Consider the following 21,093-nt stretch of genomic DNA (forward strand, 5'->3'; position numbering starts at 1 on the left):
CTGTAGCGCGTGATACCCGCTCTGGCGGCTGCCCAGACCTTCGATAGTCGTGACGGCGAGGCCGTGGCACGAGAGCGCGAGGAGGAGGCACGAGTTCACGGCCAGCGTGAAGCTCTCGCGCGTGACGGGCTGCACGCCCCGCAGAGTCACGACGCAGCAGCCGCAGCCGCCCTCCAGGCACATGAACTTCGTGCCTGTGAGGCTCAGCTGCGAGCGCAGGAAAGTGTTGAGCGTCGTGTCCGGCGCCCAATCCGCCACCGCGATTCTGCATTCTTCGCCGTTCACCGTGAAAGTCACTTCCATGGCCACAAAATTCTCACTCACAATTCGAAACGATCACGAGATGCTCTCGTGCCGAGGAATAATTCTGAACTACCAGAAGATCTTCTTTGCTATTTGTATTTATTGCACTTGTTAGCAACAACACGACTTTCTGTGACCGAGAACCAGTTCTATATTGCAATTCTGTTTGATATGAATATATTACACAATGTGTAGACTATTGAACTTGTGTGTAATTAATGACATCGTGTTTGCAAGCAAATAGGTCGATATATGTATTGAACATGTAATTCGCCACAAAAGTTATTACTTTCCAGGGTGATGATGTCCTCTTTAGTTGTAGCTAAATTCAAAGTTCTGATAATATCGTTCACTCAACCATCCTTTAATACTGAACTTCAAGAATCCTGATTTTCGAACCGGTCAGAATATCTTAAAACGTACTAACACGTATTAAATTTCTCAAAAAATAAATGTGAAAAACTCGTGTTGACTTTACACAGCGATCAGGGGAATTCTTGGCAATGTCTTGCTCTGCACTGCCATCCGTTTGTGCTGACTGCTTAACAGTCAATATTTTATAAATATTCCTCATGAGTCAGCCAATGTAGTTGCATAAAAATATTGAGGTGTTTTTTTTTTTTGGGTGAAAAGACTTGAATTACTCACATGATTCATATTCGGAGACATTTTGTCCGGTAGTTGCTCATCGAAGTTAGCTGGATGCGATTCAATGGAATCCAGGTGAGTTAAGCTTCTGGATTTGGTCTGAAAGGCCAATGATAAAGGAGAACATTAATTGCATGCAGAGGATTTAAAATGCTTTTTTTCCCTCCTTCACCCACAGGTTCTAAGCTTCAAGAACTTATTTTGCACCGGGACAAATAGGTCATCGCGCAATGGCAAGAAGAGCTATCGGTCTATTGAGTCACAGCCAAGTGCCTATGAAACTGCTTAAGAATCACATCACTGCATAAGGAGACATAAGAATTTACAAGCAGAAATAAATAAATAGACAAATATCACAAAACCAATAATCAGCCCGATCAGTAATACTGAACAAAATATCACCGTGAGACTCCTTCAAAGGGCCTTCCGAAAGCCCACACTGTCAGATAGCCGCGGGACACCAGCGCGGGTATCAATCCCTCCCGGAAACACCCTGAGCGGTCACTGTATGCTTGCGTTTTACAACTACAATGCTAAAAGCCCCAATATTCACTATCAATCTCTCTTCAGCCAGTGAAAAATCACGGTGGTTTCGGTACATGTCGATTTTTGTCATCTCTTCGCACAAAAGCCATGAGTTGAGCACTCAAAAGCGCACCTCTATGAGGCGAAAAAATGGACAAGCATTAATCTCAAAGTGACGAATATGTGAGTGGAAGCGCCACATGAGTTTTTTCTGGGACACGACAAAAAGCCCGTGACGTGGGTTGTCCTGTGTGCATTGAGTAAAGAGGTTTCTGGCCGAAGTATAATAAAATGTCATGACACAGAGCCTCTCTCATGGGGACCAGATGTCTCCCTTTAAATTCCGCAGTATTTCAAACGCAGATTGATTGCCTCTCAGCAATTCCTGCTCACGTGAAGGTCTCACGCAATAAGAATCGGCGAGAACCACCCTAAAGCATGGGTGAAACGCCTCTGAGGGTCTCTAATTGGAATAATAAATAAAGTGTAGTTTAGCGACGAAATAGTGAAAGGAAATATGAAACATGATATTCATCGTGATATTAAATTTTTTCCGTTCCAATTCCACATTCTTTTGCTACTCATATATTATTTCATGGGGTTTCAACTTTGATGTTCATTGTTATTTGAGACTGAAAATTTTCTAGTACAAACAGAATCACAGCCAAAGGGGAGATGAAGTGTCTAAAATTCTAGAGACATTGTGAAATTTTCGACACTTTGTGCAGTGGAAGAATTGCACTAGAATCCTTTTGAGTTTACTTAATTTTATAAGTTTGTGACCAAATTCTATTGACATTGATCGCGAATACCTGAAGCTTATTGCTGGGTGGCGAAACAACTAAGCAGATCTTCATTGTTGATTTATTTACTTCTTCGCTCTTTGTAGTTTTCGCAACAAACGCATTCTCAGCTTGACCTTCCTTAGGCGATTTAGCCGCACTATCACTCGACACTGGCGATGCGCCCTGGAAGCCAGCGCCCGGGAGAATATTGGGAAGAGTTTGGAGGCTATCAGGTACAGGGGGAACAGAATAAATGAGCTTCGGATGGGGTGTGGCTGGAGGTCGGCGACAAAAGGAAGCGAAAGCACCAGCCACAGGAGAGCTGCAATTAGAGCTGCACTGAGAATGTTGTGGAGAAGCGTCGGCTGACGATCTGGAGGAATTATCTGGTGACTTGCGTTTGTCATGGCGGCTACTGCGTCGGAAGGAGAAGCTGGGAAAGCGGATGAAGCTGAATGTAAACTCGTCAGATTTCGATTGGACCGGTGTCGAGCTCTTCACATCGCTATTCTTGGCATCGTCTGGAACTAGACAGGCGTCACTGCGGCCACTCGAGGCTTTGGAAGATATGCTGGAGTTGCTGTTCTGAAGACTATTTGGAGGTGCTGAACAAGGAGAGCTTCTCTTCAACTTAGGATGTTTTTTTGTATTACTTTGGTCGCTCATCCTTCAAACTCCACTCAAAATTTTCCGCGTTAAATTGATCAACTTCAATGTCTGTTCAACAATCAGCGGGTTAAAAGCATCAAATAGATGATGATGTTTCGGGGAGCACCAATTTATCTCATTTCTCACATTGTATATACTGATATCACAATGATATTTACACACATGATGCTCATTTGATATCTGCAAAAGCGTGTTCAACATTGTCTAAATACACAATTCGATAACACAATTGGTGAACCATTGATTGAGCATTGAATAAATTGTAAAAACACAAAAAGTTGACAAACTATTGTGTAATATGAAATTATGCGAAGAATTTGGAATTTTTATAAATTTCCACTCCACACAACAACTACGTCTTCATGTTTTCCTCATTATTAGGTTGCTAGTTCGTAAATTTGCCAATTAAACTGCTCATCATTGATGTAAGTAGCACCGAGGGAAATATAGTGGAAGGTAAATGCCTTTCACAGTTTCGTTTACACGGTCAATTAATTAGATGAGATTGTGACATTCTCGATGGCTGAACTTTGTGGTTGAATAGAGATATTAAGCAGAAATCCGAATTTCGCTCTATTGCTTGCTTTAGCGCATTTTATTTCCTCATTCAGACATCAGCATATCGGAAAAAGGTAATGAAAATATCATGACAGAGTAGAAAAGTTTACACACAATCAATATATAAATCCGTGTAATGAAGAAGGGAGTCTAATAAATTCCATTCACAATGAATTACTAAGTCTCATTAATTACAGTTGTAGTGAAAATCAAACCTAAGCTTTATCACTCAATCATACAATTTATATGCGAAGGCACATGAAATTATGTGCTTTTGCTCAATCATATTTCATCAAAGGAAAATAATAATTCCACCCGAGCTCTTGAACGTAGTTTAAATACCAGTATATTCTCGTATGGCGAATTGGACAGTTTGCAGGATGTTTCACTATACCAATTCTCCACGCCTAATGTAGTTATGAGGAAACTTGGCGGAAGGGTAACAGACAACAGGAGACGAGCTTTTGCGCAGATTTTCTGAAATTGCCGTAGAATTAATTGAGCAAGATAAAATAAAATTACTCAATATAGGGTATGTTTCACAATGAAAGCATTATTAAATGGTTTGGGGTGGGCACAATTTCATGCACGGCGTCTCTGTATGGAGAAAATCGATTTAGCGTGAAGAAGAAGGAAGAAATTATTAAATATGCTGCAGACGGCGCACAATTCGCACACTTCTATCCATGTCACAGGTAATTGCATATAATGTAAGAGTACCTTGTCTGTCGGAAGTGCTGAGAATTTGTATTTATTTTTAGCTCACTCATTTTCTCAACCTCAAAGTGCAAACATGTACACTAAAGTTCCTCTTCACTCAAACACGTCTTGGGCATTTTTTTTTCACGATGAAGTCTCCCTCCAAATGCGGTATGAAATGAGTTAATTTCAACATTTAAGAACTTCTAATGTTATATCATTTTGCATAATTCTCTTGAGAACTCAAACATGCCGTTGAGAGCATAAACATAAAATTTATGCTACAAACTAAGTGGAGAAAGTGTCCCCAATTTGGAAATGCTTTGTGAAAAGATCCAACTTGGCGCGCATTTGCTGAATATTATGGAAACAATATGGGAAAGACATATTGAAGTCACAGAATGTACAGAAGGCACAGAATGTCCAGAATGTACGGCAAATGCTTTCGTATCACATATATTAGGAGATTGTTCCAACTTTCTTCCGCACAGTTTTTCAGATCAAAGAGCTTTGTTGACACAATGTGACGTGCTTTGAGCATTTTAGGGCATTTTCATATAACTGTCGGAAATTCCATCATTGTCACTGGTTCATCTTAAAGCATGTGAGATGTATTTTGCTGTGCAATAATAAGGATGTTGTTGGGAGAAGTGTGTAATTGAATTCTGACAATTTAGAGAGCATATCTTAATGTAAGTTTCGTATGGCCAGAGAATTCAGGTTGAAATATTAATCTTGGAAGGAGAGATACCACTGTTCATATCTCTTCAAATCCCTCGTGAGATTTAATTCGGTATATACATATATATATATATATATATATATAGTAATTTTCTTACGCCATCCCAACTTTCTGCTAAGGAATATTCCAGCGCAACAGCACAATCGAATTGGGCTGCTTTACATAAGGAATAAGAGAAAAGAAGGTTTCTCCATTCTATTTATAATAATAAACGTTGGAATATTGTGTATGTGTGTGTGTGCGTCGAGGGAAAAAAAGGTGAGTATAGCCGAATTAGGGAATTGGAGAGGGCAAACAAAAACGATGATGAGAATTATCAAACTTTCCACAACAATACATACCCAATTTATTTGCCATTTGCAGGTCAACACGAGTTTTGTGGTGTGGCGAGACACCATTTGAACCTGGGCGATACACTCTGACCATAAAACCACCCACTTCTATGTCATTTTCCTCAAAATGCGATGCGAAAGCGTGATATAGTACTGCTGAATTTATATCTCTTCACCCCAGGGCAATTTTTATGTATATAGAGCAGAGATAATTTACCTCAACATTCACCAATTAGGACTTAACGAGATAAGTCACCAAAGCAGAAAGTCTAAACGTGTGAAATATGTTTTAAGGAATCCCCCTTAAATCTAATTTTTGTCAAAATTTACAATTTGCAGTTTTTTTTAAGAAGGGGTCAAGAACACTTGTAAAATACAAAAACAGTAATTTTCTACCCAGAAATCCATCTCTAAATTTAGACGTTCTCGCATGAACTTTGCCTGCGAGAGAGGGTGAGAAGAGGAACATGGAATAACTTTGAATAATGTGGAATACAATTATTGAGATCATAAGAAAATCAAGCATTTTATTAGGTGGCCCAATGACGAGAAAGCACGTGAGAAGTATACGATTTAGCCTGACCTAAAGCGCTGTACATAAATTAATAATTGATTTTCTGACGACAAGCAAAACAAGTCGGTAAAACTTGTCTGTCTTTCCCAAACTTACGTTCGCAATTCTATCACATCACACATACACCAGAAAATTCTCACGCCATCCAGAGACAAATTATTCATTGATTTCTTTGTGGTTTCACTTTAACACCCTCACCAGAAACAAAAAATTGCGCCCCTTTCTGCCGTGTGCGTTTTTCGGACGGGCGGCATGAATTAAAGCTCGAGAAGCGCACAAATACAGCTTAAAGTGAACCCGAGGAGAGAATATATCGATTAGTTTTCCTTCCTCGGCACGGTTACATAAGTGAATAGCCTCATTTTCCATCACCCCTGCCAGAAATTGCCAAATTCTACAATCAAATGCAATTAGACGTTGGATTTGTGGGGTGATTTCAAATGGTGTTGCTACACTTCAATGCACAATCAATGATTAGAGGTCACGGAGATAAGTGATTAGTCAGATTTGTACTCACTCAAGTTGTCTCCAAGATTTACCATGACCAAAAACTGCACAGGTAATTGTATACAAAGATTTGTTTCAAATACAGAGACAGCTTACAATTATACAGGAATAACACAAGGCATCAGCGGAAGGAAGAGATTCACTTGATAGAGAAGATACAAATTTGTGTAGAATGCCACAAAATGCAGGAGGGATTTTTTTGCGCGAATGCTTTCGCCAAGAAACTTAGCAATGTAGAACCTCTTGAACAGCGTTGTCTTCCTCGTACGGTTCTTCGAAGTAGGGATAAAATATATCAAATAAATAATTTACGATACTAAAGGTGACCAATTTAATGACTAACACGTAAATGACTAGTAAGATGAAAAAAAGATTCCAACAAAAAAAATCAGAAATACACATCGTAGAACTGTCCTTCCCTCCTGACACTCCGTCACACTTGGGAAAATATATTTTCGCGCGAAAACAAATAAATAATTCACTTGAATTTAAGGGTCTGTCGTTCTGGTATGATGTTGTATGATTTTTATTATGAGATCCCGAAATATTTATCAATGTGATTTTTTATTCTGCAATTCAGTGATTCTTGACGAAAGCTCTCGGCCTCAGGCAACTGTTGCCCAATTGTCGGTGTGAGCCGAGAAAGTGTGGCGAAATGACTGAGAGCAGACACAGAAGCATGAGTTCTTTTATAGGCAATGGCGAAGCTCCCACTGCGCCTGATCACAGAATCCCTACTGGAAAGCTCTGATGCACCTCTGATTTTTTTTTCTCCTTGTGTTGCTGGGAAAGTTGTATAATTTGATTTAGCGATGTGAAAGTACGCGGAAGCACTGAATTTGTCATGCATCCTTATGGAGCTTTGAAATCCCATTTTCCAGGAAAAAGGCCATATTATATGCACAGAGGATATCCTTATTGCAAATCCATCACTTGGTAGTGCGATAAATCAATTCTCGGTAAAAATAGTTGATTTTGCGAGTTTACAGCAACATATGAAGTGTCTTTTGAGCGAGAATACATGAATGAACTCTCCCAGGACGAGGGTTAAACTCAACTTCACACCGCGCGTCTCAAAAGTATGCTCATGGGACAGACTAAAAAATCTCCCCTTGCTATATTAAATACAATGTATAGAGAGATGATATGCATATCATAAATCAAGCATAACACGTTGTTAAATGGCAATCCCTAATGTTTGATGAGAAAATCGATAAACATATTAGTCGCACATTTTCCAGCTCCTTTCAAATTTGCCGTGGACATAGAATGGCTCAAATTGATGGCACTGCGAAGTGTTGTTTTCTTTCAAAGTGTGCAATAAACAAAAGGATTGCCACATGGCATCCCGCATAGCTTATTGCCATTGAACTTCAGTAAAAAGTAAACAAAACAGAGAAAGCACAAAGTAAGTGTGCATTAAAAAGGATTTTGAATTCATCCTTATCGTGATGGGGAATAAAAAAAACGTAAGACTATATCGACGAGCGAATGGAAAACTATGAAAAGTCGATTATCATAATTTTCGTCTTATGTTATTTTGAAAGCCTTTTATTTGTTCTTTCTGTTACAAGAATTTGAGAATTATACCTTATGAGACAATAGAAAAAAAAAAGCTTTTATTTTATTTTTCCAAAAGCACAAATGGAAAAAATTGTCATGTTTTGCGAATTATGGTGCGCTTAATTCTAATTTGTGAAAAAAAATTCTTTGTATCCAATGTTTAAAATCACGCCCCTTCGAATGCGTCGCCCATTTAATTAATAGCTACTGTATTTCAATATCTGTACACAAAACCTATTTGGAAAATATGCCATGAATGCTTTCGTCACGAGGTCAGGACATCCAAAAAGGAACCTTTTTAGGGTCTTGATGTAATAGAGTAGAAGCTTACAGAGTTCACCCTTCACATTATCATATCTCAAGTGTTCATGCCAACCGGTTTTGATTATCTCCAAAACCATCTTCACATTCACAGAGCAAAGTGTGGTTCACAGCAAAAATTAGATGAACCCTCGAGTCGCTTATTATTATGCAAAGACAATATTTTATGCTTATTATTTCTACGAAATACTATGTAAAAAAATTCTGTAATTTTATGTTAATTTACATTTAAATGTGCTTTCTGACAACTTCAACAACTTCCTCAATTGTCATGTTGTCCATGTTAAATGAGAAAATTTTTCACGTAAAGCTTTATTATTAAATTAACTATCTTAATTGAAAAGTTATTAAAATGCTCTCTGCAACGTATATGAAGCAATACAACATTCACATAGTTTCATTACCAACTTTTTCATATACCTCGTTTCACGAGTAATTGAAAGGAAAAATGAGCGAAACAATTTTCTGGCCTCTTTCGTCCAAACATAATTTGAAATGTAATACAAACAACTATCCATATTCGCGAATATGCATCATCCTATACAGCTTTGCTCTTAATTTACTATTACTCTGTGTGAATACTTCGCAAAATTATCCTTTGTTGCAGAACATTGCATTAAATGGGATTCCATTTAACTTTTCTCAGCATTCAAAGGCATGAAATTCAATGCCTGTTCTGTCAATCATCAAACAGTCCTGTAATTTGAATATGCAATTTCCCCATTTTCACTTCACACACTCAGGCAGAATCATCAATTCAGTCATCGCTTCCTCGGAAATTTGTCACTCATCCACATTACAACGTTCCTGTGCTCCATTTCACATGAACATTATCGCAGGTGAATAGCGATATGACCAATGAATGTTTGCCCAAAAGTGTCTTATCAAGCTCACAGCTCTGATAAGCGCTATCAGGTGCTGTGTGTGTTGGCAAATTGAGAAGGCGTTCGGAGACTTGTTCGCCATTCATTTTGTGAGTTTTTACTGATTGAGACACGCATCTCTGCATCTGCTCTATTTTTTTGCACAAGTAAGGAACAGTTTTTTGTGGTGTGGCTTCAGAGTTTTCTCTTCGTGCTGAAGATTGTTGTAAAATAAAATTTCTGTTGCACAGCTAAAAGGATAATAACAAGGAAGAAAAATGGTGTCAGTGGAGACGATTGGTTCAGTTTTTCTCAAAGTGTTCAAATTGGTGAGTTTTCCGTGACAATTTTGGGCATAAGGAAATGATATTGTGAAGCAATAGAGTTTTCTTAATTTATCAAAATCATTGGAGTTATTGAAATCACCTTGGAATTTTTCAACCACACCCGTTTTTTGTGACATGATTTTCATGCGTGTGCGCTCAATTTGAAGGCCTTTGAGGACTTGTGCTGAGAGATCATGCTGAAGGATTCGATTAGGAAATATTTGTGGAATGATTAATTGAGGAGATGATTCAGATTTGTTGGGAAAATATTGGGAAATTCACATAAGATTCCAACATATTTTCCACAGAATTGACTAATCGCTATCTTATCAGTGAGTGTTGTACTCATAAACTCCCAGCGTCACGATAAGTGAAATCGAATGGAATGATCTCACGGCAAAAGAGACTTAGCGATGTGTGGTGCTGTTTTGAAGGAAATTGATGATGATTTTCATCCGCTCAACAGGTGCTGAACATTGTCATTCTCATCCTCTACCGCACTGGCTATGGTGGCGACTTTCTGGGCGTCGGTGGCACATGGAACCTCAACGAGGAGAAGAGTCCCGATGCAGAGATTGTGGCTTCTGGTGTGATTGTGGGTTTCATGATTTACACTTCAGTGCAACTCATAACGTATGCTTTCGGAACAACGGCGCACAAGAGGTAAGAAAGAGAAGCGCTTCGGAGTTCGTTAGAGCATCCCTTTTGATGACACTAATTGCCCTAATTGCAGAGAGCTGTCGGACACCATCATGAACGTTGTGGGTACGTTCATGTGGGTGGCAGTGGGCGGAACTGCTCTACACTATTGGCACGGCTACATGCCCGACCACGACTTCCTGCATGTGGCCACAGAGCGGCAAGTGGGACTCGCCATGGGCGCGCTGTGCATCATCTCGGGCGCCCTTTACCTGGTGGACACCGTTCTGGCGTTCGTGCACTTTGCCAAGGATGCCTAAGACTACATCACGCCACATTCATCACACCTCAGCCATCAACAGACAGAATGACATCATGGCAATAGACAAGCATCCTCTCTTTAGGACCTCAGTCACAATGCAACAATTGCCAATTTCACTGGTTTTTAAGTGTATTCTTTCACTAATTATAAATTACCTGTAATCAGGTGTAATTGAATTTTTTTAACAGAGACAAGAAGAGACAAATAAAGTTAAGCGATAACCCACAAAGGCCCATTTTTGCATGGAGCACCTCAGATTGCGAGCAAATTAGTGGAACAACGCCCAGCCAAGGAGATAAGATTAAGAAATTTTACACTCAGTGGCGCCATCTAAGATCAGAAAGTAGTTTAGTGCCTAAACTTATATCACGCACAACATTCCTCTATATTGAAATGATAAGAAATGCGTCATTTGAAAATTGAGATAAGAGAGAAGTTACATTTTCTGGGATTAAGAACAATTTCATGGAATATATCGAAAACCCATGAACTTCACAAAGTATAGATTATGGAATTGTTAGAGATGTTCAAGAGATTGCAGTGTTACAAATTGAAGTGCTTCCTTATTGCTTTCTGGGTGGAGAGCAAGAAATATAGAGGAAGTTGCTCTTGTGGTTTCTTCAGCTTAAGAATCAATTTAGACTAATTGTGCCTTATTCTGAGCAGAACATTTGCAGACAGCTCAAAATCAAACCGCAGATAATCTCTAGTAGAATAGAACTTATTTGAATTCAGATGAGATTTTTTTTCCGGTGACATTCACTATATGTAAAATAGTACAAATTCAATGAAATATGATTTCTCGATTGATATCTGCAAAGCACATGCAAAAAAGGACATGCAATATATGTCAATTCATCCTCAATATGTCAGCTCGACAATCAATTAATGCATTCTTTGTATGGCGTTTATGTGAAGAAATTTGCATCAATTTATCTGTTCGTGGATTTCAACGTCCAATTTTTGGGAGTTGAAATAAATTGCCGCCAAAAACACTCAATAGAATTTCTCAGTCGTTACGCGGTATGAATTGTTGCTCCATCAATTTTCATTAGCATCCCTCGGATGAGTTAATTACGGAAATTTGGGGCTTTAAGTGAAAAGTGTGATAGAGACACTCAAAAATGAGGCAACATTCATAAATATAGCCGTGAATTGAATGTGTAAATGCTGGGAAACAGCTGAATTTTGCACCCTTTGTTGTTCAATGGACTGTTACAATTCAATTGACTCACCCACGCATCCTGTGGCGCAAAGCTCGAGTTGACGAGGCTTGGGAGGGATTTGCTGCGGACGGTCGAGCTGGGGTGGGTGGCGCACAGAGGCGTCCTGTCGTCTCGCACGGACACCTTTCGCGCTTTCTGCACGGCGTCCAGCTGCAGGTATTCAGTGGGCACGGGCTCGAAGACATTGCTCCAGCGGAAGGACTTTCTGTTCACGCGACTCAGCGTCTGCAGCTTATCACCGTCCAGACTCTGGCGGTAGAGGTTCTTGTCCATGTCGAAGTTCGCGTCCCAGTCATTCTGATAGGACACCTTCTTGTCCCTCTTCTTCACGCGCTTCACCATTTCCGGCGCTTTTGGCGCGACGCCAGAGTCAACGGCCGACGCTCTGCGCTCTTTCGCCGCCGCCTTCACGTCCAGCTGGCTCAAGGCTCGGTCCACTTGCTTCTCGATGTGGTTAAATTCGTCGTAATTGATGAAGCTCAGGTCCTCATAGCTCACCATATTGTCAATTTGTTGAAGGTTCTGAAGCGACGCCGACCATCTGTTGGTGGATTACAAAGCACATTTATTTCGTTTCAGATTGTCACTATTGAAATAAAAATTAAAATAATTGCATATGATTTGGGCATGAGGAAAACAATTACAGAAAATTCATTTTTGCACAAAAGCAGTGACACATTTGCAATTGCATATTTTCCAAATTACTGTCAATTCGAACTTCAAAGAAATTTCTTGCTATTCTTTTGCTATTAATTTCCATTTATCTGGCTTCTGTAAAAATATCCAATCAATTAACTGATTTACGAAATATATTTTTCAATCACAAAAATGAATTAAATAAATACCTTGATAAATACGCAAATCATCCAATTATCTCTTTGATATGTGAGGAAAATCAATGATTATACGCAGGATTGAATTACAAAGTTGCTCTACAATTCAGAGGGGAAATTGCACTGTGTACAAAATGTCTGTCTTTCAATTAATCCATATAAATATGTACCTATAGCAATATTTTACAGAGAATTATCAGAAGAGCAACAAATGAACGGAAAAATATTTTGACGAGCAAAATACATATAATTTTGGCAAGCAAAAATACATTTAGTCAGTACAAAATTCAGATTGCTCAGTACTGTATAATCTACTGCTATGGAATAATATGTTACGAAACACGAATGATTTCCCTTTGTCACGATTTTTAATTGAATTTATTTTATACTGGGACATTTTTTAGTTTCAATTCTGACGATTCTGACCAAAAAGGACATTTTTTTTTGATAAATCGAAGTGCAGCCAGTCAAATGTGCTTTACCTTTGGTTCATGCCGTGCTTTCGCCTATCGGACGTGATGCTGAATGTTCTCTTCAGGCGACTCAGAATGCCTGTGCCGCGAGAGCTGAGAGACTCACGCGAGCCACTGAATGCCGATTGCATCTCGCGGGGCCCCTCCTCCACGCTGTGCAGTCGCAGGGGAACTTGTTGCTCTTCCAAAGGTCGTTGATCCGTCTCCTCCGTGAGTTGTTCGAGGGGAGTCGGCATACTTCGGCGGTGTTTCCTTAGGGATATTGTGCCCAATGTTCTGCTGCGCCTGATGAATGCGGGAGATTTTGACACTCTATCATAACTCTCTAGGCTTTCCCCTAAGCTCATCTTGTTGATTGCATCCCGACTGCCAGCTAGTGTGTTGTACAATTTCGACAGTCCGCGCGAGATGACGGAATTCGAGCGCTCCAACGGTAACGATAGTTGCGATGGTTGCGAAGGTTGCGAAAGGTGCAATTCAGAAAGTTGCACTTCCGCGTGGCTCTCCTTCTGCTTTGTATTTTTGTTAACCTTGCTGGGGCTGTCCGTGGTTGCTTCGATATACGTTATCCTGTACTTTTCCAATTGAATGGAATGGCCAGTGTTTAGTTTGTGGATGGTGATGGAAACTGAGTATTTAGCTAAAACTCCTTTTCTTAAGAAGACAATACTTTTCTATAAAAAAAGGAGTTTAAGCTAAATAGACCGTTTACGCCACGTACCTGCCAGTGTTCTTTTTCTTTTGCGAAAATCTCCCCGACTCATCCTTCTTGGTAATATCCGGCGCCTTAACTGCCTTCTTGGTTGTCGTTTTGCCCTTGGATCTCCTCATGATTGTCCACTTTCTCCGTTTTCTTTCTGTTCACAGTCGCGACGCCCGAGCTTCACACATCCTCGCTAATAACGAGTGATTAATCGTATTACAAGTGAGTATAAAATTGATACGCGTAGTGTTTGTCGTCTAGATTAAGAGTGTCACAAGCACACACAAATCAACACACATCAGAAGACAGAAACTCCCGCACAGTTTCTCAGCAATATTGTTCTGGTCAGGAGGCTAAAGTATCGCCAACTGAAGTTTCTGTTTATTCCGCAAAGCAGGGAGTTTTGGGCTGTTTATCTACACAAAAAGCCTCACTCTCAAACATGAGAATGTTATCAGTGGGGTTTTTGATAAATGAGCATGATTCCCTGATATTTTTTCCACCTGTTAGCGTGTGGAAGGGCAAACACTGTGCTCCGGAAGATTCACAGCACACTCTCTCCAAGTACTTTCCACCAGCACCTTCGCCGTGAGGTGTTGTTAATTTTTGCAGCATTACGTAAGCTGTCTGGAGATGAAATCACCAACTTCCACTCGCTGAGTGTGCCTTCAAATGACTAACTGCACCACATTCTTTCAATTTAATCGAACAGTACAAGTCCTCGGCACAATAGCAAACGTCCTCATGTAAGCAAGTATGGCACACAAACTGCCGCAGAGCTTGAGAGGAGGCAATATTCCAGCTGGAGAGGCTTCGTGGTGACGAAAAGATGAGCCACGTTAATTTTTCATACCGTGATATGCCACACTAATTAACAGGTAAACCACACACACTCGCGCGCGTCTCATTGATGGATTTACGCTAAAAAATCCAGTAAATTGTAAACACAGCGCTACCTTCAGTCCCAAGTACCAGTGTTTGTGAGGGAAGAGAGCCACACATTTTGCTCACTATCGCGAGAAATTCCGTGAAAACAAGTCACAAAGTCATATCGCCAACACTTTAAAACTCTCAAGCGACTGTTCGCTAATGCATAATTGGTAATAGCAAAAATTGTGTTAACCCAACAAAGAGATCCAGAAGCCTCAAAGTGTGTTTCCGCAGAAACGCGCCAATTAGCCAGCGAGAAAAATAGACCCAGAAAGTCCAGAAATGTTTATGATAAGTTAATAATTAAATGTTGCTTTTCAATTTTATACGGCCTCGTCACAAGTGAACCGTGTAAATTGTTGGATGTTTGAAATTAGCTGCACTGCTCGGAAGTTCTCTCGTGAGTTATTTCAATAAAATCCAATTAGGATTCCGGCATTAAATGCTAATCTGAACTCGTCTGGAATTTATGATTTTTTTTCCCACACACAGAAAAGTGCGAACGAATTACTGCGATGCCGTAAAACTTTTGCACAGCATATTGTCCATATATGACTAAACTAATTAATGTGGCAAATACTTTTTAATGAACATCTCTCTCGTATTGACATGCAGAGTTTAAGGCAGAAGGGTAAAAATGTATGCATTGAAGACACTCGTTGGCAAATTCATGGACAACTTTTTCTACCCTCTCTTGCAATTTTGGTGCCAAATTCGGAAAGAGGAACAATTTGAGGATTTTTTTTCTCGGTAATTTTCAATTCAGTGCAAATTAGATATCCGCAAAACGCTGCCAGTGAAATTGAGAACTCAAAGTTTCTTGCGCTCACATCGAATGTCAAAGGTTTTATTGCATTGTGATAAACTCTACTCTTTGAAGCAGAAATATTTCCATAGTTACGCGCAATGCATTTTCCGAGTCCTGCAGATCCAGGAATTTCTCAGAATTCTCTCCTCCGCAATTTCCACAGGGAATAGCATATCAGCAAGGCTACAATGTGTGACAATATAATTTATTAAAGTGTGTCTCTGTGTTGTGTGATTTCTTGTGTGTTTGCCAGAGCTGGCCAGGAGTGTTGTGTTGTGTGACTGGGTATCTCTTGTGTGTCCACTAGGGCAGCGCGCACACGCCGTCGTGGCGGCAACGAAGGTACGTCTGGTCGAAGATCTGGCCAGGAGCGCACATCATGTTAATGAGCTCTCCGTTCTGGCACAGGAAGAAGCGGTAGCACGACGTGGGATCAGGGAAGTGGTGGATGCCAGTTGGCGGACACTTAGGCGGCGTCGGCGGTGGTGGTGTTCCACCTGTGGTGGTTTCTGGCAAGTCGGGAGTTGTAGACTCCGGAGGCGTGGCAGTCTCCTCTCCGCCAGTCGTGGATTCCGGCGGGGTTCCAGTCTCGCCTCCGGTCGTGGACTCTGGTGGAGTTGCTACGTCTGTGCCCGTGGTGGACACCTCTGGCGTGGGCTGACTTCCTGTGGTGGACACTGGAGGAGTGAGGTCTCCTCCAGTCGTGGAGAACGGGGGAGTTGGGGTGTTTCCTGGACAGAAAATTCATTCTTACTAAGATTCTGCACTCAATTGCAAACAGGAAAACGAATCTCCCTCCGTTTTATTGATGATTACCTGTTGTTTCGAAGGGCGGAGTGGGAGTTTCTCCATCCTCAGGACTCGTCTCCTCCTCTGGACTGGTCTCATCCTCCGGACTAGTCTCTTCCTCAGCTCCAGTGGTCGTCTCTATATCTGGCTGCGGCGGGAAAGTTGTGGTCTCAACAGGTGGCTGTGGCACGTCTTCTTGGCGCATCTCCACCGCGATGCACGACACGTCCACCTTCCGGCCACAACCACCCTCGATGGGGTCCCAGTAGAGGCCAAAGGGACACTTGAGCTCCACGGCGCGGCCGAAGAGGCACAAGTGGAATCTGAAAGAGTCCAGAAATCATGTTTTGCAGTTCCCCAAAATCGCGCGCCTCGCCCTTACTGATGGCAATCCTCATGGGCGAGTGTGGTCATCCATCTGCCCTCGGGACACTCAACACCACTCGTCAACACTGCCGCATTCGCCAGGCACACCAAAAGGCAAATCACGAGTCCTGAAGCACAGTGGGAGAGAAAAACAATTAATCCATACAGCCATTGACGCCGCTGAGAGCACTAACTTTTCATCCTGTTATTTTTCCTATCCTCTTCACACGAAAATTCACATGTCCTCGCGGCAAAAAATGCGACACTGAGAGCTCCTGCCGCAGCCCGGGCGATTTTATAAAAAAAACCACCTCACCTGCAATCATACCTTAGATCTCATCGCCCAGAGCAATGACGTGAGTTTCCAATTTCAAATAATTAGCGGAAATTGTACGACAAGGTATCGCGAATTTGGCTTTTTGTCATCTTCCGCCTCCACGCAAATTTATCTACGTTTCAGCGCCAGGGATAAGGGAATCCCGTGAGCGGTTCTCTGTCGTTTCAAGTGGTGTGTGGTAAAAGTTTCATAACTCTTGCAACAGTGCAATTAGCAATGCTGGAAGATTTGCGTCATCATAAGGAAAGTGGAGGGATTTTGAGACGATTTAAATGGCAAAATATCAAAGATATTAGGATGTTATAATGTATAATACTTACTTTCTACGATTATTTTAGGTCTCTTCTGCATTTTTGTCGATCTTTCCAGCAAATTCTTAGGCTTCCTTCAATATTTATGTGCATGCTTCAAAATACTACTTATTTATCCTGAAATTTTCCAATTTTTGTGCCATGTTAATACTTTCTTCAGCATTTTGATTAAAAATAATTGGTTTTAATTCAAAATTAGACTGAAATAAATCAGAAAATTCGATGTAATTTAGCAGTTTAAAGCAAATCGAGTGTGACCTGAATATCTCAAATAGCCTCACTCTCCTATTGCCAATTAGCAAAATTGCTACTTAATCCCTAAAACATCTAATACCCCTTCAATACATTTAGTTCCGTAAAGACAGAGATTTCTCCTTCAAACTTTCTCCTGCAAATCTCTATGCTACTGGAAGAGAAATTCTGTGAAGAGCATTTTGCATTTTGCCTTGCGTTAATTGATTTTCCGGGCAGAGTTCGAGCCCTGGGAGAAAATATTATTTGACGAGCATGCAAAATAGGTCGCTGGGAATGAAATAATTTCTCGCTCGCGCATTTCTGCGGCATATAAACAAGTAAACTTGGTTAATTGAACCTCTACACTATCGCTGCTCCAACATCTTGCGGACGCCGACAATCTATATTTCGTACGAGGCGCACTGATTAAATTGCGTATCGACTTCCCCATCGCAATTATGAACAAGCCATCGACAAAGACTCACCGTTGGTAATTTAATTTGTTGTATATTTTTCATGAATGTGAATGATCTGGCGGAATTCAATTTTCTCATATCGTTTTTCTTTTCAGCTCTTTTTTTTTCACCTCGGATGACGCACTGATATGCTGACCCACCCTCTCTCTCTCTCTCTCTCTGTTCTGTTTAGTTGTTCACTGCCAATAGGGGTGCTTAGTCCTCACCAGCTGGAATCGCGTCCTCTAGTCGACGTATGAACTTCACCCGAACCTCCGTGTTGACGTCACCCTTCAGATGATCCTGCACGAACCAACTCTGCACCTCCAATTGCACCATTTCGAGCGCACCGCGAATGCAGCCACACAGAATGGCGCTGTAGCGCAAGTTTCCCACGTCGCTGGGCAGCTCCACAAACTCCGCCAGGGGATTCGTCTCGAAGATTAAAGAAAACTCATCCCCCGTCGTGGCCCAGTTGGACACCGTCGGCTGAATATTGAGATACATCCTGCAGCGGAAGACCCAATTTAATCCTAAATATATATGAATGTTGCTCAATTTGTCGCATTCTTCCGCTCGCATTCACCTGAAGGCCTGCTGTATCTTCTCCGCCGTGTCCTTCATGTCGTGGCAGCGCAGTGAATTGGTCCTCGACAGATAGTCCTCGATGAGTCTCATACCCATGTTGTAGCCCACACGCTCCAGCTGCTTATTCACATCGTCCACATTCTCAAAGTCCCTCAGCATTTGCGACACCAAAGCTCCATAGGTCAGCGTGAGGAGTTCAGAGCTCTGCAAAGGATGTCACAATGCAATTACATTTGGCAGTCACAATGGATGTGATTTTTCACACTCAGAGAGCATCCTTCTGCGTGCGCAATTGCATTTACTGCCCTACAGTAGAAATTCAGAGCTTTTGAGTGCTTTAACTTGATAAAAGTAAATTGATTCCAAGGGGCAGACAACTCACTAGCACCTGATTCTCACGAGGTACTCGCCTAAAACTCTAAAGAGCAGGATATTTTCTCTCAATTATTCACTCACATAATTAGAATTATTATTTCTTTCCCATGTTTGTGCTCTTGAGGAGCACTAAGAATTTTTTTTTTAATAGAAGACATATTTTTCAGTGAAAATTTCTCCATGAGCAAAAAAAAGTAATGTTAAAGCAAGGATAATTGGCGAGACATTTAAGAAAAAGAACTTCGAAGACATTCCTTTACATATTTTAATATACTTTTTGGCATGAAAAGCAGAAGAAATTTCGAGATATGATTTTTTTCTTCACAAAATATTCACTTTATGTCCTAGACTCGTGAGTTGTTCTCCCCTTGATTGTTCCTGGCTTTCGCGTTGCGCTACTTCAGGCAGAAAAGCCACATTCATGAAGTGAATACTCTGATATTTTTGTTGAAACTGTTGAATACCTGAATTTGAAACCTTTAATTGCATCAATAAGTTATTTCCTGGACGCCAAAGCCCTTCAGCTCCCAAACTTTCACTGACAGTGAATGAAAAGTGCAACTGTGAGTGACAAAAAAAAATCTATGGGATTTTCAGCGCAACTCTAAAATTGGCGCAATTAAAAGGATTTCGCAGTTCTGCACACTGCTCGAAAGTCTAATGGCGAAAACGTGTGCGAACACACTTTGTTCAGCCCAGAGGGAAATTCAGTTTGACAATGACTTGAGACTTGCCCTCGAATTCCCCAGAAGACACACTCAGTGGATTTGCAGTCATTTCTGCGACTGAGCACTGCCCGAGTGAAATCTGCCACCCTCGCCGCGAATCCTGTTCATCGCATGCCTGTGCCGCGACTCGTGCAGATACTTGGAGCGCTCCTTGGGTATTCTACCCTGTGCCTCGAGCTTGGCACGCGCCTGCCTCCGCTTGAGGATCCGCTTGTACTGCTTGGCGTTCACGTAGAGAATCTGGTCCTCGGACTCGCCGCTAGCGCTGCTGCTCGCCACCGCGGTGGTCGTAGACGCGGCTGGCGTCGTCTGCGTGGTGAGCGAGGCGGGCTGGTGCGTGACTTTCACGCTTTGGCCTTGCGGCTGAGCCTCCGTGGCCACCATCATCACCTGGGGCTGCGCTATGGACGCCGCGGTGGTGTTCTGGCTCACAGGCAGCTGCAACAGGTTGCCGTTGATGTTGATGAGCTGCGGCTGGCTGGCCACGCCGTCGGACACACCAATTCCGGGCAACGGATGCACCACCAACGTCTGACCGTCCGCCAGCTGGATGAACTGTGCCTGCGGTTGCGCCGCCGGCGTGGGCTGCACCATAATCTGGGCGCCGGACTGCTGTAGCTGCGCTAGAGGCAGCATCTGCATGGGCTGCGTGCCGGTGGAGATCTGCTGTGGCAGCGCCTGCACAAGTATCGGCTGGCCGCTCGTGCCGGACAGCACCTGACTCAGCGGCAGCACCTGCAGCTGTCCGGAGGTGCCGGCGATGTCGCTGCTGCCACTCGTGTCCATGCTAAAAGGCGGGATGGGCTTTTCCGGCAAGTGGCTAGCAGACGCAGGTCTAGAAAAGCGGAAAGAAGTGAGAAGGCGTTGAGGGTGGCCAGCAATTTCACTCGGATTCGTGGTGAGGAGCACACATCACTCAATCGCAATCTCCACCCCAATCGCCGACCAAAGCAGCCCCTGGGGAGCAACGGAAGCCCGGAAGAGCCGACAGGACGCCTCCCGGAAAGCCGATCTAAACCACTCACCACTTTCTTGGAATCCAGCCGACTGCCCTGCCTGGACATCCTTTCGGGTTTCACAGAGGCTGCAAGATACTTCTGAGTGAGAAAATTCGGCAAAAAGATCCTTTTTCAGCGTAATTTTAACAAAATTTGACAAATTTAGATTGATTTGTATTGTCATCAAAACACGCACGCTCAGAAAACCCGGAAATCCAACTGAAATCCTCACCTTACACTTCACTTACACTGACATGGTCACAAGAAAAATAAAGCATATTTTCAGCTTAATTCACAATTCAGGTAGTTTTTATCATTTTTGCAAAATAATAAATAACACATGAATACCTAATCTACCTATTTAGAGTTGAAATATAGGTTGAAATTTCTCCAATTACTCAAAATTAATAGCTCAAAATGTTGAACGGCAGCCGGGACAAATCGCCATTTGCAACCCCTATAAAATTGCTACTCCCCAGTAAAAAAAAGAGAAAAGTAGAATTTTTCGAAGGAAGTTCCATGGACGAATTTTTCAAACATCATGCATAACGGTCATCTCCATG

At 41.8% G+C, this 21,093-nt stretch overlaps 3 protein-coding genes across 6 annotated transcripts; 1 reads left to right on the forward strand and 2 right to left on the reverse strand.

Annotated features, from left to right (window-relative positions):
• The first annotated feature begins 9,145 nt into the window (after positions 1–9,145).
• Positions 9,146–10,558, forward strand: LOC132265529 (protein snakeskin). The gene is made up of 3 exons (XM_059766228.1): positions 9,146–9,418; positions 9,882–10,078; positions 10,149–10,558. Exons 1-3 carry the CDS (start codon positions 9,368–9,370, stop codon positions 10,372–10,374), a joined length of 474 nt encoding a protein of 157 aa, XP_059622211.1. The 5' UTR covers positions 9,146–9,367; the 3' UTR covers positions 10,375–10,558.
• Positions 10,559–15,652: 5,094 nt separating this feature from the next.
• LOC132256063 (mucin-2-like) lies at positions 15,653–16,830 on the reverse strand. Its single transcript, XM_059752245.1, has 4 exons — positions 16,821–16,830; positions 16,521–16,632; positions 16,166–16,461; positions 15,653–16,080 (listed from the first exon to the last, which is right to left on the reverse strand). The coding sequence occupies exons 1-4, from the start codon at positions 16,828–16,830 to the stop codon at positions 15,653–15,655; spliced, it is 846 nt and encodes a 281-aa protein (XP_059608228.1).
• Positions 16,831–17,873: 1,043 nt separating this feature from the next.
• Positions 17,874–20,980, reverse strand: LOC132255713 (trafficking protein particle complex subunit 3-like). Of its 4 annotated transcripts, XR_009468196.1 has the most exons (4): positions 20,558–20,980; positions 19,539–20,367; positions 19,269–19,365; positions 18,532–18,633 (listed from the first exon to the last, which is right to left on the reverse strand). XR_009468196.1 is itself a non-coding variant. In XM_059751840.1 (3 exons), the coding sequence occupies exons 1-3, from the start codon at positions 20,594–20,596 to the stop codon at positions 18,058–18,060; spliced, it is 537 nt and encodes a 178-aa protein (XP_059607823.1). In that variant the 5' UTR covers positions 20,597–20,726; the 3' UTR covers positions 17,874–18,057. The 4 variants fall into 4 exon arrangements, 3 of the variants coding, with proteins under 3 accessions (XP_059607823.1, XP_059607824.1, XP_059607822.1); XM_059751840.1 differs by lacking the exons at positions 19,269–19,365; positions 19,539–20,367 and adding an exon at positions 17,874–18,349 and having other exon boundaries at positions 18,428–18,633; positions 20,558–20,726; XM_059751841.1 differs by lacking the exons at positions 19,539–20,367; positions 20,558–20,980 and adding an exon at positions 17,874–18,349 and having other exon boundaries at positions 18,428–18,633; positions 19,269–19,363.
• Positions 20,981–21,093: the final 113 nt, after the last annotated feature.

Source organism: Phlebotomus argentipes, unplaced genomic scaffold (genome assembly GCF_947086385.1).
Source record: "Phlebotomus argentipes unplaced genomic scaffold, Phlebotomus argentipes genome assembly contig_5, whole genome shotgun sequence".
Taxonomy (NCBI): Eukaryota; Metazoa; Arthropoda; class Insecta; order Diptera; family Psychodidae; genus Phlebotomus; species Phlebotomus argentipes.

Coding starts and splice junctions, on each gene's coding strand:
- LOC132265529 (XM_059766228.1), top strand. CDS start 9,368: ATGGTGTCAGTGGAGACGATTGGTTCAGTTTTTCTCAAAGTGTTCAAA. Junction 9,419..9,881: donor TTCTCAAAGTGTTCAAATTG/GTGAGTTTTCCG, acceptor TCCGCTCAACAG/GTGCTGAACATTGTCATTCT. Junction 10,079..10,148: donor GGAACAACGGCGCACAAGAG/GTAAGAAAGAGA, acceptor CCCTAATTGCAG/AGAGCTGTCGGACACCATCA.
- LOC132256063 (XM_059752245.1), bottom strand. Junction 16,462..16,520: donor GCCCATGAGGATTGCCATCA/GTAAGGGCGAGG, acceptor GGACTCTTTCAG/ATTCCACTTGTGCCTCTTCG. Junction 16,081..16,165: donor TCCGCCCTTCGAAACAACAG/GTAATCATCAAT, acceptor TTTTCTGTCCAG/GAAACACCCCAACTCCCCCG.
- LOC132255713 (XM_059751839.1), bottom strand. CDS start 20,318: ATGGACACGAGTGGCAGCAGCGACATCGCCGGCACCTCCGGACAGCTG.